At 46.6% G+C, this 17,973-nt stretch overlaps 1 protein-coding gene across 1 annotated transcript in view; it reads left to right on the top strand.

The window, feature by feature from the left end:
- SPAG7 (sperm associated antigen 7) overlaps positions 1 to 17,973 on the top strand; it is a 92,278-nt gene that overhangs the window by 57,562 nt on the left and 16,743 nt on the right. Inside the window, exon 6 of the mRNA XM_069643757.1 lies at positions 7,710 to 7,866. Within this exon, the coding sequence (XP_069499858.1) occupies positions 7,710 to 7,866 (157 nt within the window). The remainder of the gene's footprint in view (positions 1 to 7,709; positions 7,867 to 17,973) is intronic.

Genomic DNA, 17,973 nt, shown 5'->3' on the forward strand with positions numbered 1-17,973 from the left:
TAAGGAGGATGTAACGCAACGAAGTTATTCAATATTGTATTTGATTTTGTTTTCAGCCCGGATTTGAAAAAGGCGCAAGATATACGCCGAAACACGTGTCCTCCGATAAGGGCTAAACACAAGTTAATAAATAAAGGAATACTCCTTTTCAAGAAAAATCGGCTTTTGTAATTTTTGGCTATGTATTAAAATTGGCGCAAAGAGGTGTAGGGACAAGCTGACTTTTCTCATATTTTTCAAACAGAGTCGAGGAACTCGATGTCTCCGTGTAACCCACACCCATGCGACAACTTAACAGTTAATGGAGAAAGAAAGATATTACACAAAGAAGGCATAATCGGCTCAAAGAGCAATCTACACCTCAAGATATCTCTACTTGAAAAGTTCCTCTAGTTCACAAGAAGTTGGGAACACTTTACATTCAGCTTTAACAAAGAGGCTATTGGGCGCACTTCTAAATTTTATTTTCAACAGAGAGGCTATTGGGGACAGTTCTAGGTTCAACTTTTCACAGAGATGCCACTGGTGACACTTTAGGTTCAGCTTTCCACAGAGGTTATTGGGCACACTTCTAAATTCTGCTTTCACAGAGAGGGTATTGGGCACACTTCTAAATTCTGCTTTCACAGAGAGGCTATTGGGCACACTTCTAAATTCCGCTTTCACAGAGAGGCTATTGGGCACACTTCTAAATTCCACTCTCACAGAGGCTATTGGGGACACTTCTAAATTCTACTTTCACAGAGGCTATTGGGGACACTTCAAGGTTCAGCTTTTCATAGAGGCTATTGGGGACACTTTTTTCATATAGGCTATTGGGCACAGTTCTAGGTTCAACTTTCCACAGAGAGGCTATTGGGCACACTTCTAAATTCCACTCTCACAGAGGGTATTGGGCACACTTCTAACTTCAGCTTTCACAGAGAGGCTATTGGGCACACTTCTAAATTCAACATTCATAGAGAGGCTGTTGGGCACACTTCTAGATTCAACTTTCACAGAGGCTATTGGGCACACTTCTGGATTCAACTTTCACAGAGGCTATTGGGCACACTTCTGGATTCAACTTTTCACAGAGGGGCTATTGGGCACACTTCTAGTTTCAGCTTTCACAGAGAGGCTTCACAGAGGCTATTGGGCGCGCTTTTAAAATCAGCTTTCGACGGAGAGGATGTTAAGCACACTTCTAAATGCAACGGTTAATTTTGTGCTCTAAGAATGAGACTATACCATAGACTTGTTTGTAAATGCAAACTTCTAAATGTAATGCTAACAGTGTGTAGATCTTACAATGGTTTAGTTTCTAGGTTGAGTGGTGGGGTATTATGGTGAGAAGTAATTGCTTATGTCCCCGCCCTTGCCACACTTACTTTTTTTGTCGGCTTCTTGCTTCTCCTGCGGATACCAGGATAGTCAAGATGGTATTGCTGATGTCTTCCTACCCCATGTTCTTAGCACAGGACATGGCGTGACTCGCTCCTGGGCCTTGCCAGCACAAGTTATTTTTTTTTCCAAAATATCAGGGCCTTCGGTGGCCAAGTCTCTTTTACAGTCTTTTGCCTTCCGAGGACATGATGTGTTAAAATCAACAAAACAAAAGAGCCTTCAATAAATCTTCACAGGGAGATAACTCTTTGCCTTAGGATCCCCCTGTGCTGGGCTCTGATCCTTTGTGCAACGTGGGCCTCCCTCTGTCTGGTTCACTTCAGCCTTTCATACTGGTCTTAATGTCTTTTTAGACCACCATTCACTGTAGACAACCCTCAGCCGGGTTTACCCTTGTCCATAAAATGTTTGCGGGTGTATCACTTTTCACCCCAATTCACAAGCATCCTTCCGTCAGGTTCACTTTTGCCAAGTACACTGTTCACTTTGCTTTCTCACAATGCAGCATTCACTTCCCTTTGCTCTTCTTATTGTCAACGTGTCAGACTTTCAATTGTACAAGGGGGTTGATTCAATCCTTGTATAACACTCTACTCCTCACGCAGGCCTCTCCTAGGGTGTCCTGATACATGTTGTTTCAATTAAGGGGACCAGCCAGAGCCCATCAAATTAGCACCAATGTGGCGCTTGACCACTCTGCAGCTGGTCCTTCATTGTACTTTCTTCCAAGCTCAAACACAGATTTTCTTTGTTCACAAGTTCATACAATGTTGCTGTTTGCAACTTTGGGCTCAACACAGTCTGACTGCTATCGGCTCTCTCCGGCTCACCGGCTGTGCTGAACCTGTTGGCTCGCCTTTCCTCCTGGAGTACGGCAGCCAGCATGCCTCATTGCCTAGTTATCAATGCGAGAGGGCCTTTGCCAGCTGTAATTCCCGATCTTATAATTCTTGCCACTGAGGCTTCGTGGGTCTGGGTTGAATAGGGCAGTGGTACTTCCCTCCTTGTCGTCCTCTCAGGTTTCACTGCCTTTCTTCTCAGTTTGTACTGCCAGTCCGTAATAGCTGCTTCCTCGTTCGTTTGGCCTTGCTCGTCGTGTACTTTCGTGCTCTGCCTTTTCTCAAGAGACTACCGGGTGAGACATCTTCAGGTTTCTCACATGGACCGACTTACTCCCTCTTGGGCTACCTCACTGCAGCCATTTCCGTTCCGAATGCACCCTTGAGACTTAGAGGTTGTACTTTTGTAACTAGACCCCTGCTCCTGCAATTTCAGCCACCTTGCATCAATGGAAGCTGTTCTGGGCATGCCCCTTTATTCGTCCATTGAAGATCGCCTGACGCCACCTGACGTGGTGACTCCCGTTGCAACACTTAGATTGTCTGGAGGTTTCCTGATGTTGTCATGATCTCTGCTTCCAAAAGATCAGGACTTGCCCGACTCCCTTGGAAGCAGACCCATAACCCCGGTTCCGAGTGCCAGCCAGTCCCAATTGGGACCATTTGGACCCTGTCCTGGCGCCAGTGGCACCAGGCTCATAAAGATGCCCAGTCCTAGCGCTGGAAGCGCCGGGCTCATAATGCTTGGGTGGACTTACCTGCAGCAGACCATGTTGCTTACTTACCTGCCAGTTGAACCCCTGATCCTCTTCTGTTTGGGACTACTTTTCCTGTTGGGTGGGGCAGGAGCCACTCCCTAGGTTCAGAACACTGGAACTCTTCTGGAAAGCAGGAACTCTTTTCTTACCTAGGCGTGGCTTTGGAAGGAGACACCTAAGCACTACAGGAGGCTATTTAAACCACACCCGATGGATGAATCTTGCTTTGCGTTATTCTGCATTCTCTGCAGCAGAACGCTCATCGTGTCTTCTGCTTCTGATCCTGGGCCTAAGGGAACAAAGGCTTACCATCCTGGAATCCAGTCTTCAGCAGCACCTGTAAAGACAAAGAAAGAACAGGTTAGCACTACGGTCTTCAGTGGCAGCGCATCTCTTACCTGGTCCATCGGCTGTCACCAACGCCTCGCGCTGCATTCCGGCATCTGAAAGACAAAAGCTTACCAGCTCTTCGCACGCTCTGGAGGCCTTCGGCGCTGCATCCCGCATCTGAAAGACAAAAGAAGGTGCGTTTAAAGACATTGGGCAACTTTATTACTCACGTGCCATTACTCCTTCCCACGCCGAATCCAGTGGGTATTCAGCACCCTTCAGCTTCTCTAAAGCTCCGAACTTGTACCTGCAAGATAAAAGGGACAGTCAGTGCGCATCGTGAAGCAGGCTACAAGCGCTTACTTACGTGCTTCCAGGCGCTTCTATTCCTCACGCGGGTTCGATCCTCAACTCTCATCAGCCCGCCATCCGCCATCTCCGGAACCCTGCAAAACAAGAGATATCATTACAAAAGACTTTTAAGACATTTGAAGTGCCCAGAACTTACCGTTCGTGCAGTTAACGACGGACAGCAGTCCTCTGAGGTCAAGAGGCCTGCACCCTTATCCAGTGAAGAAACTGGTTACGGCACCCTGCCCCGAGGCAGATGGAGAGCTCGGCGTTCACTTACCTAAGGTGAGGGCGTTAACCTTTGGGGTTCTACAGGAGAAGAGAAAGGGAAGAGGAGAGAGGCACCCAATAACCCCAGTTCATTAATCCCATATTTTCTATCTGCAGACATCTTACTCTTCGAGTCAGACATACAGTGCACAGAGGTCCAGCCCAAAGAGCCAACTGTGTGTTACACATCACCTTTGAAGATACGGCATTCACCCAGTCAAGACCGGCGCCTCTGCGGGAATCAGGTGAGCGTTACAGATGTAGCCTGCTCCACAGAACCCTAAGTATCCTCGGTGACCAAAACTAAATCTTTGTCCGAGTGACCTAGGCACCCGTGACCCACTGGGCTTGCTCATTCGGACAGCGCACAGAAGATATTGTCTGCAACGTATTCCGGAACACCAGCAGTCTCCTCCTGGAGACTCATGGGGGAAGGTAAGTTAACCTACACTTATTTATTATTTTTCTGTCCCGCCCCCACTTTTCGATAGTGTTACCTGGGTGAAAGTCCTTTTCCTACTCATTGGTGGAGACCTAGTCAAGGATTCATTACTTTTCACCGTATCCTCGAGCTGCCTGCAGAATTTGCTGCATTATAGAGAAAGTTAATCTTCTTTTTGAGACTCTGCCATTCTATGCAGGAACGACCTCTGTGGAGGTTTTGTCTTTGGCGGCAATCCTTTGGAGTCCCCCGCCCAGGCTCCAGAGTGTCTGAGAAGGCAGAAAGCGAGGTATCTCTCCAAAAACTCTGCAGCTCTTTGCCTTTCACCTTGCCTGAAAGGAACCAACTACCAGTGTTGGCGGACTGTCCTGGAGAGATTGCAGAAGTTTTTCTGTAGATCCTGATTAAAAACTTTGAACCTGGAAGCTGCCACTAGAGCTGAAACCGAAAAGGAAGATGAATAAAAGACTGCTATAGTGAGTTTCAGCGACATGTCTGAGAGCCTACTGTGTAACTGGAGCCTGCTGTTACCCTTTCTTCCAAGCGACCTCGGGGGTCCCGAAAAAGACAGCACCTCCTCAGATCCTGGTGAGATCCACTGTTTTTAGCCAATCCACGGCATGCGGCGACCTTGCTGGGTTGCAATAACCTGCGACCTCAAGCATTACACGGTCTTCTGAATCCCGCTGAAACTTTGATGACATCCTGCTGTACCTCCAGAGAATTTGAAATCCCCTTACCAGTGCTGGACCAGATTAGTGACGAGAATCCAACCAGCGATGTTCAGTCTTCTGGTTCATGAGAAGGACGCCAAACCAGAGCCGCAACCGGCCATGTAGAACCCCCTTGCCTGGAGCCTTCCCCGTTGATCCCTGCTGCATTCCCTTCCAGTGTTGTATCTTCGCTCTTCACGACAAGGAATTGATTGACTGGGATTTTGGCTGCAGATCCTGAAGACCTCCTGCTGCAAACCTGTACTGTGTTGGCTGGGGAGTTACTTAGCTTAATTCCTGTGAAGCTTTGGGGGTGATTCATGTGATTGGAAGTTCCGTCATTCAGTTTGCCCAGGCTCATAGGTGGAATCCCTCTAGGGTGTCTTCTCTGAAGTCCCTGGAACATTTCTACTTATTGGTCTGGAACAGCTTTCCACAGGAACTTTGACTTTTCCTACTTCTGTGCCTATCATGCCCTGTCTGTTGGCCACTAGAGATCTACTGAGAACACAGACTAGGGAAAGACTTGTATGGTTTGAGCCTTTTGCCTAGAAATGTAACCAGCATTAAGTTACTTGCTTTAAAGAGTTGGTTTGGTAACTGTCCCTCTGAAATATGAGCAGTTACAAAAGTTGTAATGTGTTTTTGCCATTTTTTCAAAGTGTATGAAGCAATTGTACTTGCTTGTGAATTGTTGATCTTCCAAAACGTAATGCTGTTGGCCTCACTTTACTATTCCTGTTACGATGTTATGAAGGTGTGCAGGCTTTGGAGTGTCGACGCTTAGGTGTCCATCACAGATTCTGAACTAGAGGCTTTGATTGCACTGTGAGTCGGAAATATGGCAGCTGGGATGCAAAAGTGTTTCCAAAGAGTGATTGTGACCTTGCACTGCATAGAATACCACGAAAAAGCAAACTCTACGTTTTTATATTTATTTTTGTCCATTTGAAAAGAGTAAAGAGCTATTTTTTTTTTTTTTTTTTTTTTTATTGGTTAATAATGGTAGGGTTTTATGTCTCCAGCAAACCACTATACATGCTTCATGTGTCGCAGCTCAACCAGCCTGGTGTGTTTTAGGGAGATTTCTGCACAACCATTTGTTTGTGTAATGTAACCTAATGGTGGGTCAGTGTCAACGGATAAACGACTCTTGTGTATAGGCGCGTTACAAATGCCATATCATATCTCCAATGGTAGCTGTAGCAGAGCAGTCGGGCTGAAACTGTTGGAGGGAAGAAGGCAGGCTGGCAGGGAGCTACAGTTAGTCTGAACCTACACTAAAACAGAATACACCACACTGGGAAAATATGTACACTCTAGTATAGTGTGTCACACAAAATATATTTATGATGAGGGGGCGGGTGTGGGTAGAAGTACTCAGGTTATACCGAACACACAATAGATGATAGTTTAGATGAAAACAGCAAATGGCCAATAAAAGCCTAACTCGCTCATTAACCAAAAATGTAGGCCCACCTACCTGGTGGTAGGCACTATACATATAGGCTTTCAGAAAAAGACCCTATGACAATGTTACACACATGATCCTCATGTTCTGGTTCGAAGGGTGCCAAATAGAACTTAGCCGCACATTGTGCTACTATTGCGGTCAATCGGTTTGTCCCTCTGGTGAAGCCAAAACTAGATATGAGCTGTCCCCAGCCTACCCCTTGAAGCCATTGGAGAGTAATCAAATCCGCATAGTACAGAAATGGCACCTAATGGGTAACCCAATGCCCAAATACCTTAATGAAGGTAAAAAGGGATGTAGTCGCAAGCAGACTTCAGTCGAAGTTCCCATGATGACCAACACAAATGAAAAACGCCAAACAAATAGGGGGTGGGCGGCAAAAACAGTATTAGAACCCGCATTCTAAGGCTGCACATTTATAGCCTGCATGTTAACTGTCATGACATTCCTGAAATTAATCATTGATTTGTGCTTTAACAATTTTGTTTTTTTACGTAAAAGATTTTTGCACCTTTTTAGTAAATCTGTTTCCTAGACTCCCCATTCCCTCCAAAACCCCCGTTCTGAAAGTGACCCTTCTGGTTTATTTTGAGGTGATGTTTATTCACTCCCTTCAAGTTACATTGCTGCAAACCTCAGCAGCTGTGCAAGCTAGGATGCAGTAGTACCACCAAATAAGAACAGTCGGATCTGCTCTAGTCTTTTGGAATTTACCATTGTTGCGAGACTTTGACAGAAGTATGTTTCAAAAGGGGTGTACAGAATTATTTCCCCTCTTTCTAATGGAAGCAAGTTTTTGCACTCTGAAATCAATGGTTAGAACAGCGCTCCAACCTTGTGTTTTAAATTCTATCTGATTCTCAGTGTTTTTGGAGAAACTAGCTTTTTTGGATCTTCAAGCTCTGTTCCCTTCAATAGCTTTGGGTTCTGTTCTGATGAGTGTCTGCCTGTGCTCCTGAAATGCTATGGCTTGGGACTAAGTTGTGTGCCTACATGCATGTGGTCGGCGTTTGACTTTAGGCTTTTATGTATTTTGGTTTTATAGGCACTGTCTTTGGGATGTGGTGGGATGCGTCTGTTTTGATTTTAGGAGCATGCTTTGTCGGTGTGTTGTGATTATTCATTTCACGCTTTTCTTCCGTGCAGGAGCTGGCACAGAGGGAAGCAGAAGAGTATGCATTAAGAGTTCCTGCTACTGTGAACCCCAACAGCAACTACAAGGACAAATACAGTCACCTCATCGGCAAAGAGGCTGCAAAGGACGCCGCCCACACGCTAGAGGCCAACAAGGCTTATGGATGTGGTAAGTCCCTTTGCAGAGGTCGATGTACCCTTCTCGACATTCTGCATTTCATAGCGAGATAAAGCAGAAATGTGCCCATTCATCTAAAGCTTTTCTTCTTCCTACGCAATTAACACACACATTGTCAAATTCATTGTGTGTAATTCTAAGCAATGTGCTATTGATGTATTCATAATCCTGCATCCATGCCATGGTTTCATTCCAGGATTTGCCTGAAGGGCAGTAGGCATTGTCAGGGTTTGAACATTTGCCGGGCAGCAGGTGTTTCTGGAAATCCTTCATTGAATATATTTCCGGATTTTTCATTCAACCATGTAGGACCATTGATGAATCTCGACGTTTCAAAGCCCTGCATGCAGTGACATGCTTGCATTCCATGAAATGTACTCCTGGATGGATGGCTGTGCAAGTGTTGTGCGATTATGTAAACCGAGGGATATGGGCATTCTTTTGTATAGCCCATGGGCTAGAGTGTGTTGTAGTTTAGCAAGTTTTTAATTATGTAGCATAAGATGCCAGGGAATCCAGCTTTGTTAACCCATTCAAGATTGCAACGATAAGCTGTCTTTGTGCATGTATAGTACATGTGTGCAAACTGAGCCTGTGGGAGAGATGGATGCATATATATCCACAACAAAGACAGTCTTCCACCCATGAGCAAAATGCCTGGGAACTCCATCCTTCAAGTACAATCATTTTATCATCAAACTGCACACTTTACCACACCACATCAACTACAAACAAACCACACATAAACCGCACCAACAGCACACTAGGTCTCGCCCGGTCCGATACTCTCACCAAAGCTCAGCACGCCACTTCTCCCACTCTCCTACTCCCCCCCCCTTCACCTGACTAACTCTACCCGCCCGCTTTCTTGTTTTACAGATCCACCAGAGCACCTGGGGACCAACTCCGTTGGCGATGGTGCTTTTGGGCAAGATTGTATGCAGTACCCTTGGGGAGCACTACAACAACCCTGACCTCCTGGCAATAGGAACCCAACCTTTGGTATAAGATTGCACTACACAGGTTGGTAGCGTGTTGAGCAGCCAGGCTTATCTCAAAAGGGGTCAGTTTGAGCTGTAGGGGAGTTACACAGATTCACAGTGACAAGTTCAATCCGAGTAAGCCGCCTTCAGAAGGAGCAATATAACAGGAACACTCAAATACACTTAAAAAAATACACACTCTTAATATTTCTAAATCAGTAAGTACCCTTTTGGGATGGCCCACAGACACTACCTAAGCCCTCGGGTGACTTCAATAGTTAGGGTGCTGGGGACATTAATATATCTGTTGCATTTAGAATCTGAGTTGAGAGTCTGTCAAGAGATAGGTTATTATGACACAATAAGAGATCTCACAAATATTTCTCAAAGCAGGTAAGTACTTTTGTAAACTCTCCCCCCCCACCCCCCCGCACCCACATGACCGCCCCATGCAAAGTTAGTTTACCCTTTCCTGGAAGGAAAGACCAAACACGTTCACAGCGGGAAGAAGTCATTCAGGGAGCTCGGCTAAGCCAATGTCAATTGAGCAAAAGTCTAGGTGAAACACTTCTCAGAGGTAGGTAAACCGTCTTGCACAATTTTGTAAAATTCTTTGTAGGTAGAAGAATTCAATGTAGGGCAACAAGCTGTTTAGGCCTGTGAAGTAAAGAAGCTGGCAGCAACTCTACACTGCAACAACAAGAAGTCTCACCAACAGAGAACAAGTGCAGTTACACAACACGAGGTCTGTTCTTAGACTGTACAGTACCTTTAGGTTAAAGAAAAATGCAGCAGATGACTTCTGTTCCTGTGCAGCTCTGCAGATCCTGGGCCTCGGTCGTGGGGACAATAAGGAGGACTTCTGGGGACTCCTGCACTGCAATGGGACAGTTACCGACCGCAGCTGGCAAGTGGCACTTTGGTGTTTCAGCTCCTCGTACCATAAATGGCAACACTGCGGTTTCTGGCTGTCGAGATGGACTTTACTTGCATCTGGGGTCCAGCACTCTGTTGAGGGGGCTCAGGCTCGGTCATTCCTGCTTCTCGGACCCCAGAGGATCTTCCTAGAGATCTTTGCCAGCTTAAAAGCAACACACACAATCTGGTGGTCCTCTCCCTGGCGTTTTGGTTTCCAGCTGCAACTCTGTGGAAATTCAACCAGCTCCGAGAGATGGCCAGGTGGATTACGTTCGAGTTGATTGGTCCAACCAACTCAAGGGGAGAAGTCGTCCTTGCAGGGGCTTTTCTGTCGATACGAATTTGGAGTTTCAGCACAGCAGCAGGGCTTCACCAGTCAAATCAACTGTCCAGGAGTTGCAGCAGGCGTCCTCTTAAAGTTCTTTGATTTCTTCGTCCAGTGGTCGACTAGGCCTTCCAAGCCAAAAAGCCTTGCCTTTTATGCAGGTTTCTCCCGTTCATTCCAGCCTAGCTGTCAGTCGCCCAGCAGGGTGGGTGTCCTTGCCGGATAGTCACCCGGCCAATCACGACAGAGTGCATTTGGGTCTCCTAGGTGACTAAGCACAGGGAGTTTCGGGCACCTACCTCACTTTCTGCCCCCACCAGACACCCTGAAGCCAGAGGCGGGCTTCACTTGTGAATTCCGCCAAAGGCAACGCGAACAAAGGGACCAAAACTGGTTTGGCGCGCAGAGTAAATCTCAAGAAGGACCTTTCCACAAAGAAATGGTGAAAAAAGACCGGGCCATTTTGACAAAAATTGCACCGTTGGGTGCTTTACTGCAGCTGCGAACGCAGCACGCGGTAAATGCACACCACAGTAGTTAAAGTAAACTACTGCCACCAGCCATTCAGTGAGGAAAGGGTAACATAAAATTGTTACATGAGAAGCTACACAAAGGGCATACTAAGTAACCCCTCCAGCACCCTATTGTAAGATGTGTGCTGGGTCTAGAAAGTTACAAATGTAAGTAAAGTCAATTTCACTTTACTGTTGTTGGAAACAGTTTATCCAAGAGAAGGTATTTAAACCTTTGGGAAATCTGAAAGACTTCCCTGTGCCACTGCACTGAAGGTGCTGTGCGACACAATGTAAAAGATGCCTATGGAGTTTGTCAGACTCCACAACCAAAAGAAATGGAGTTCAAAATCACATTAAAATACATGAGAGAATGGGGAAAAAGGGTCTCACACTCTCCAGGAAAAACAAATGAAGTCTTCAAAATCCAGCAAAGTTGCTGTGGGTCTCTAAGGTACAGCGGAATTAGCACATTTCTGAGAATACTCCCTAACTGGTGCGCTACATAAACAATAACATCAAATACAGCATTTGGGCATCAGACACATGCCCACAGAGGCCACATGTTCTGTCCCTGAATGTACTTTTCCAGACAGTTAATTGTTAGGGATAATTTTCAGTTTCTGTGCTAATTCCCTTTAAGCTTGGAGCCCACCAGCACTTTTTGCTGGACTTCTATCTCCTCAGTGAGTGGAACTTTTTACCACTCACTTTTTTTTGGTGGGCGGGGGGATTTGTATTCTTACTGTTTTTTATGTAGTCTGGTAAACTCCACATGTTTAATACAGGCATCTGTTTTGCTTTTGACACTTAACACCTTCTGTACAGTGTTACTGAGGAGTCCCTTGGACCTTTCCATGTTTTAATACATTCTCTTGAGAACTACAGTTCCCAAGAGTAGTAAGATACTTTTTATCTTAATTGCCTTTTCTTTTTGTGGGTCCAGCACACACCACCTTATGTGCGGTCCTAGGGGGGTTACATTGCAACTCCTCCTCCCTTTCTCGAGTAACTTTTTGTTACACTGACTGAAATGGCTGGTGGCAGTGTTTTTCCTAGTTCCTTTTTGTGCAGGTTTCTAGCAAGCTGATTTCTTAGCTGCAGTACAGCACCCATGGGTGACCATTTTCTCAAAATGGCCTGTCTTCTTTTTTCATAATTTTTCATGATCAGTTTCTTCTGGGCTCTTCTATCGTTTTCAGTAGATTTGAGCCCTTTGTGAGTTTTGACTTTGGCGGGCTTCAGCCCTGCTACTCGCCCAGGCTCCAGTGTGTCTGGCAAGGTATGGAGTGAGGGAGGAGCCCAAAACTACATTGCCCTTTGTCTGTAGGTGTGCCTGAAACCAGTAACTGGCCGGCTGGCTGTCCTTTAGCACAGCCAACCCCAGTTATTGACCACTCCATGGAAGTGAATGGGTTCCAGCACGTAAGGTGATTTTTGGACTACAGGCAGAGTCGACCACTGGAACAAGGAATCTGAAGCAGAGGCGCCAGCAGCACCTTCAAGTACCACTGAAGTACTTGTGAAGCCCTGCAGCTGGAAAGGAGGGGGAAGCAGTGGGAGTGGTCGTGGGGGGAAGGCGGGGTGAGGGCAGGTAGGATTGGAACAAAGAGCGGTGAAGTCACTGGGCTGGCAAGTTACAGAGAAGCAACAGTTACAAGCAAAGTGCAGAGCAAGTTGGCCAAGTACAGCAAGATCTGACTTTTAAACCAAAAAAGCAAAAACGGCAAGATTTGACTTTGATTGGGTTCAGATTTTAGCAAAGGGGCTAAAACCAAGTGCAAATCGGAATGTAAACATGGGAGAAACGAACTGAAGGGACCTTGAAAGTCAAAAGGGGGTATGAGTGATTTAATATTATTGGAGGGTCTCTTGGGATTCCCTTCACCAAGCTCCAACTCTTCCAGTTCCAAACACACACATACACAGTTCTGGTCGGGCTTCTCTGGGTTCCCTTCCCCAAGCTTAGGCCCCTTTTGGTTTTTAAACAAAGTTCTCCTAGTCAGGAAGTAGGTTTCACTGTACAGTTCTTACATAGGGTAGTATCAGAGGCTTTCGAGAACGTTGGGCTCTTTGCTCCTCCCAAGAGTGACCACTCTGACCTGCAACCCCTCTCCTTGCTCTGTGTTCAAACCCAATTTCAGCGTGGGCCTCTTGGGGTACCCTTCCCTGAGCTTGGGTCCCTTTTAGCTTTAACACAAGTTCATCTTGTCAGGATGTACCTTTCTCTCGTACAGTTCTTTCACACATAATCCATTCGGGGGTAGCATCGGAGACTTAAAAAAAATACCAGGTTCTTTGCTCCTAACCGCTAACACTCTGATCTTTAGCCCCTCTTTATTCTTTGCACTTCCTTTTTTTTAACCTTTCAATTTCAGGTGCTTCCTGCACCCCTTCCTGTTCTCCTTTGTTTGTTTTCCTTGCTTTCTCGTGCACTCTTGCACCTTCTTACTGTCTTTACCTTGTGTCTGCGCCGCTAGAGCCTTTTCTTTTTGTGGCTGTCCTTCTCTATCTTGTGCTTTCTGTCTTTCTCATATTTCCTTTCACCTTTCTGCTTGATGCCGCTTAACATGCGGTTAGGGAGAATTTTCAGTTTAGTGCTAAATTCCTCCCACCTTTGAGACTCTCAGCTCTTTTGCTGAACTGTGGGACTTTGTACCTTGTGTTTTCTGTGTTTCTTTTGACTTTGGAGTCTGACAGACTCCATGGGCATCATCTTTACGTTGTGACACACAGCACCTTCTTCCTCCGCCTTCTGCAACTCATCCAGAACAGGACTGCGAGACTTGTCCTTGACCTCAAGCCCAGGGATCATATCTCTCCAGGACTGAAATCTCTGCACTGGCTCCCAGTGGCTGCGAGGATTAAGTTGAAAACCCTCTGCATTGTCCACAAGGCCTTCTGGGGCCTGGGTCCTCGATACCTTCAAGTCTCTCTTCCTAAATATATTCCTTCTCAAGCTCTTTGCTCATCTGCCTCCCACCCCCTCAAGGTCAGTCGCTTCTCCAAGCAACAAGTCGGTGGTAGATCTTTCTTCAGCTGGGGCCCCTCTGGAACAGCCTCTCTGAAACTTGAGGCGAACCACCTCCGGTTCCGGAAGCACCTCAAAACCTTCCTCTTTGCTTCGGCTTTCTCTCCTCCTCTCTCCCCTGCTGAACTCCTACTTGAAACTGTACTGGTCACCTGGCTACCCTCTGATCTCGGGCCCAGGTCCCCCTCCCCCACCAGATGCACCCCTGCACTGCCTCCCTGGAATCCCCCACACTTTGGGACTGTCCCTACAGCCCTCTATCAGCACTTACACCTGGTGTCTGCACAGGCCGCACTTTTACTTATTGCTTTATTTTAATTTGACTGTCTCTCCAATGTACTGCACTGATTTCCCCCCAGCCCTCCCCACCTTTCCCGGCTGCACTTGCACGATCTCGTTATCACCTGGCCTAGTAAGATCGTCGTCTGTCTTCCCCCTGTTCCCCCCCTCTTACCTTGCTGCGCCTTGAAAATGCCATATCGTATATCATTTCTCTGTGAAAATACTGTTTCCGAGAGCAGTGAAGTGAAATAGACTTTACTTAAAATGTGGAACTTTTCTAGACCCAGACCCAGCACACACTATCTTACAATAGGGTGCTGGAGGGGTTACTTAGTATCCCCTTGTCTAGTTTCTCATCTAGCATTTTTAGACTTGAGAGGATAGCTGAGGGGCAACGTGTTCGCCTTCGAAGCAAGATGACACGGAGCAACAAAGGTTCGATCCACGGGCCCGCGCTCAAACCTCTGGGTATTAAGTGATATGATATGGCATTTGTAAGGCGCCTATACACAAGTGTTTCAAGGTGCGACGAGGCAGGGAGGGGGGAACAAAGGGAAGACAGACAAAGATCCTACTAGGCCACGTGTCAATCAGATCGCGCAAGTGCATGGGTGGATTGAATGGAAAAGTGGAAGGGTTGGGTTGGGTTGGGTTGGGTTGGGTTGGGTTGGGTTGGGTTGGGTTGGGTTGGGTTGGGTTGGGTTGGGTTGGGTTGGGTTGGGTTGGGTTGGGTTGGGTTGGGTTGGGTTGGGTGAAAGTGCAGTACAGGGTAAGTAGAACAACAAATAAATACTAGGGCCAGCTTGTGGCCGCGTTATAAATAACCTATCATATATGTTACCCTTTCTACAATTAATGGCTGGTGGCAGTGGTTTACCTTGTTTCCTACCATTGTGTGTTTTTACCACGGGCTGCAATTGCAGCCTGTGGTAAGACATCCATAGGTGCACATTTGTCAAAATGGCCCTGGTCTTTGTTTTTTTTTGCCATTTCTTGTTGAAAAGGTCCTTCTTATTTACTCTGCGCACCAAACCAGGTTTGGTCCCTTTGTTCGTTTTGTCGTTGGCGGGATTCACTGGTGAAACCTGCCTCTGGCTCCAGCATGTCTGGCAGGGGCAGGAACTGAGGAAGGTGCCAGAAACTCCCTGTGCTTAATCCCCATGGTTACAGGAATGCACCCAAAGGTGACTAGCCGGCTGTCTCTCTTCGGAGGACAGCCACTGTGCTGTGTCATTGACAGCTAGGCTGCGAATGAATTGGAGAAGCCTACATAAAAGGTGAGCCTTTTTGCTTGGAAGGCAGCGTCGACCACTGGACGAAGGAATCTGAAGAAGAACTTTGAAGAGACGCTTGCTGCAACTCTTGTACCGTTGGTTTGCCCGGTAAGCCCTGTGGCACTGCTGAAGCTCTGAATTTGCCTCGACTAGAGAAGCCCTGCACCGGGCCCCTTGAGTTGGTGGGACCAATCAACCCCAAAGTAAACTCGTCTGGACATCCTCGCCGTGCTGGCTGTACTTCCATTGCTGCTGCAGGAACCGAAGTGCAGGACTAACCAAGCCTGAGCCACCTCAACAAGAGTGCTGAACCCCAGATGTGAGGAAAGTCCATTTTTGGGTCCGCAGTTGTGCTGTTTGCAAGAGAAATGAGGATCTGAAACCGATAAGTGCTGCTGATCTGAAGTTTGCCCATTGCTGCCACCGAGCTTCCATTTATAGTACAGGAATCCCCAGACGTCCCCACGACGGCCCAGGAACACAGGATCTCCAGACCTACAGAGGAACAGCAGCCAGCTGGAAGCTGTTTTTCTTCTAACCAAGGGGACTTGCTTCTAGTCATGTAGCATTGCTTGTTCTCAGTTCACTTGGTTGCCCTTGCAGAGTTGCTTGTAGATTTGCCCCTCGCAAGCCTGCCAGCTTTTGGCCCTACAGCGATTTCATTTTCTACAAATATGTCTAAAACATTGTGCAAGACGTATTACCTACCTGCAAGAAGTACTTCAGCTCACCTAGACTTTTGCTCAACTAACATTGGCTGTCCTGGCTCACTGAAAGACTTCTTACCTCTGACCTTGTTCTTTGCCTTTCCCCCAGGAAACGGTACATTTACTTTGCATTGGAGGGTTTTTAAAAGTACTTACCTGCTTAAGAATATTCGTTAACAATGGTTTTCTCCCTCTGAAACTTTCCCTTTTGATCTCTGCAATGCGCTAAATGTGCCAGTGATCTATCGATGTCCAGTGTCCTAGTTATTTGTCACCTGAGTGTGTAGGAAGTGTCTGTTTGCCATCCCCAATGGGTATGAACCGATTTTAGAGAAACCAAGTGTGTTTTGAAGTATATTCTAAGTGTTACGAAGGCTTATATAACTAACTGTTGAATTAATGATTGTTTAATCAAGAAACCTTGAGTGTAAGTGTTTATTTGAATAACTTTCACTGTGAAACTCTGTTTAAAACCCTACTGCACACATTGACTCCTCTTGAGATAAGCCTGGCTGCTCAGCCACACTACCAAAGATCTGATGAACAGTTGTAGGAGACCTCCTTTTATCCAAGATTCAGGCTTGGAGCCTGTTAGGGATCATTCTCAGAAATGTGCTAATTCCCTTGTACCTTGGAGACCCCCCAGCTCGTTTGCTGGCCTTTAGGATTTATGAGACCTTTTTCCCCACACTCATGTATTTCTCTGTGATTTGGACTCTGTTTCTTTTGACTTTGGAGTCTGACAAACTCTTCCCACCTTCAACCATCCTTTCCCCTCGCACCCTAGGGACCCTTTTTGGTAGTTTATAAATTGAGTCATATGTCCCTCCAACTTTTCTGGCGTCTACCTTTTCCTATTGCAGCACAGCACGCTCTGTGCAAAGTTGCTGGGCGTTCCTAGAGCTTCCATTCTTATTGTACCTGTGTTACACATGTTATCAAGGCAGGGAGACGCTTTTTGTCCCACCTGTGTTTTATTTTGTGAGATCAGCACACCCCACCTTAGTGGATTCCTGAGGGGTGGGGGAAACATGATCTCCCTTTTCTCGCCTCTCCAGTAACTTTTTGGTAATTGTGACCAGATCATCTGACAGGCTGGTGGCAGTGTACCGTTTTACACAACTTTTTGTGGACATTTGTCGCAGGCTATCTTTGCAGCTGCGGTAAGGGACATAAGAGTCACCACTACAGTGGATGTTGTTCTTTAAGCCCTGTTCTCTAACACTTGTCCTTTCTTGAGCCTTCGTCTACCTAGCTGGGTGGTGGAGGTCTTTGGCATGCTGTTAGGACAGTGTTTCTGAAGTCCAACTAAGGGCTTAGTAAAACCACACAACTGACAGTACAAAACTCCACCCTTATTAGAAGGCTGTACCACTGAGTATTTGATAGTGAAGACGCCCATTCCCAAAACACTGATCCCAAACTCAGAATAAATGGACACATCGCATTAGGGAATGAGACCAGGAGATAGATTGCAAGTTGAATAAAGTTTATATCCGGTAAAAGATGCACGGCGAGAACTCTGCTGCTCTGAGAGCGCTCTGCCAAACAGTACAAAAATATCACATTAGAAGGACCGATTTCGTCATTGATGAGCAACAGTATAGGTGCTGAATGCTTCATGGTTATTCACTACAAAGGTATAGAATTAAGCAATATGCCCAGAGCGGCGGGGGCGTTACCGACTTGGGTAAAGCCCCCGCTGCGAGGGGCATATTGCTATTAGTACCCCGGCCCACAATTTTGCGTGGCCGGGGTACTAAAAGCATTTTTTTTTTCTGTCGCGCAACACTGTGGCGTTTCAGGACAGAAAAAAAAAAGACCAAGAACATGGCTGGTGGGAAAGGCTAAACGGAGTCCGCTCCCGATGGCCGCCATGGAAAGCGGAAACAAACGCACTGGGAACAGTTCCTAGACCGTCCGCTCCTGAGAAGAAGAAGAAAAGAAGAAAAAAAAGCAGAAGGTAAGTGGCGTTGAGTGGGCAGGAGGGGAAGGAGAAAAAAAAACATACCTGCGTCCCAAGCGGGGGACGATGGAAGTCTCCAGCTGTGTGGAGGCGTGGAGTG

The sequence above is a fragment of the Ambystoma mexicanum genome, chromosome 1p (genome assembly GCF_040938575.1).
Source record: "Ambystoma mexicanum isolate Mex_15411 chromosome 1p, UKY_AmexF1_1, whole genome shotgun sequence".
In the NCBI taxonomy this organism is placed as follows: domain Eukaryota; kingdom Metazoa; phylum Chordata; class Amphibia; order Caudata; family Ambystomatidae; genus Ambystoma; species Ambystoma mexicanum.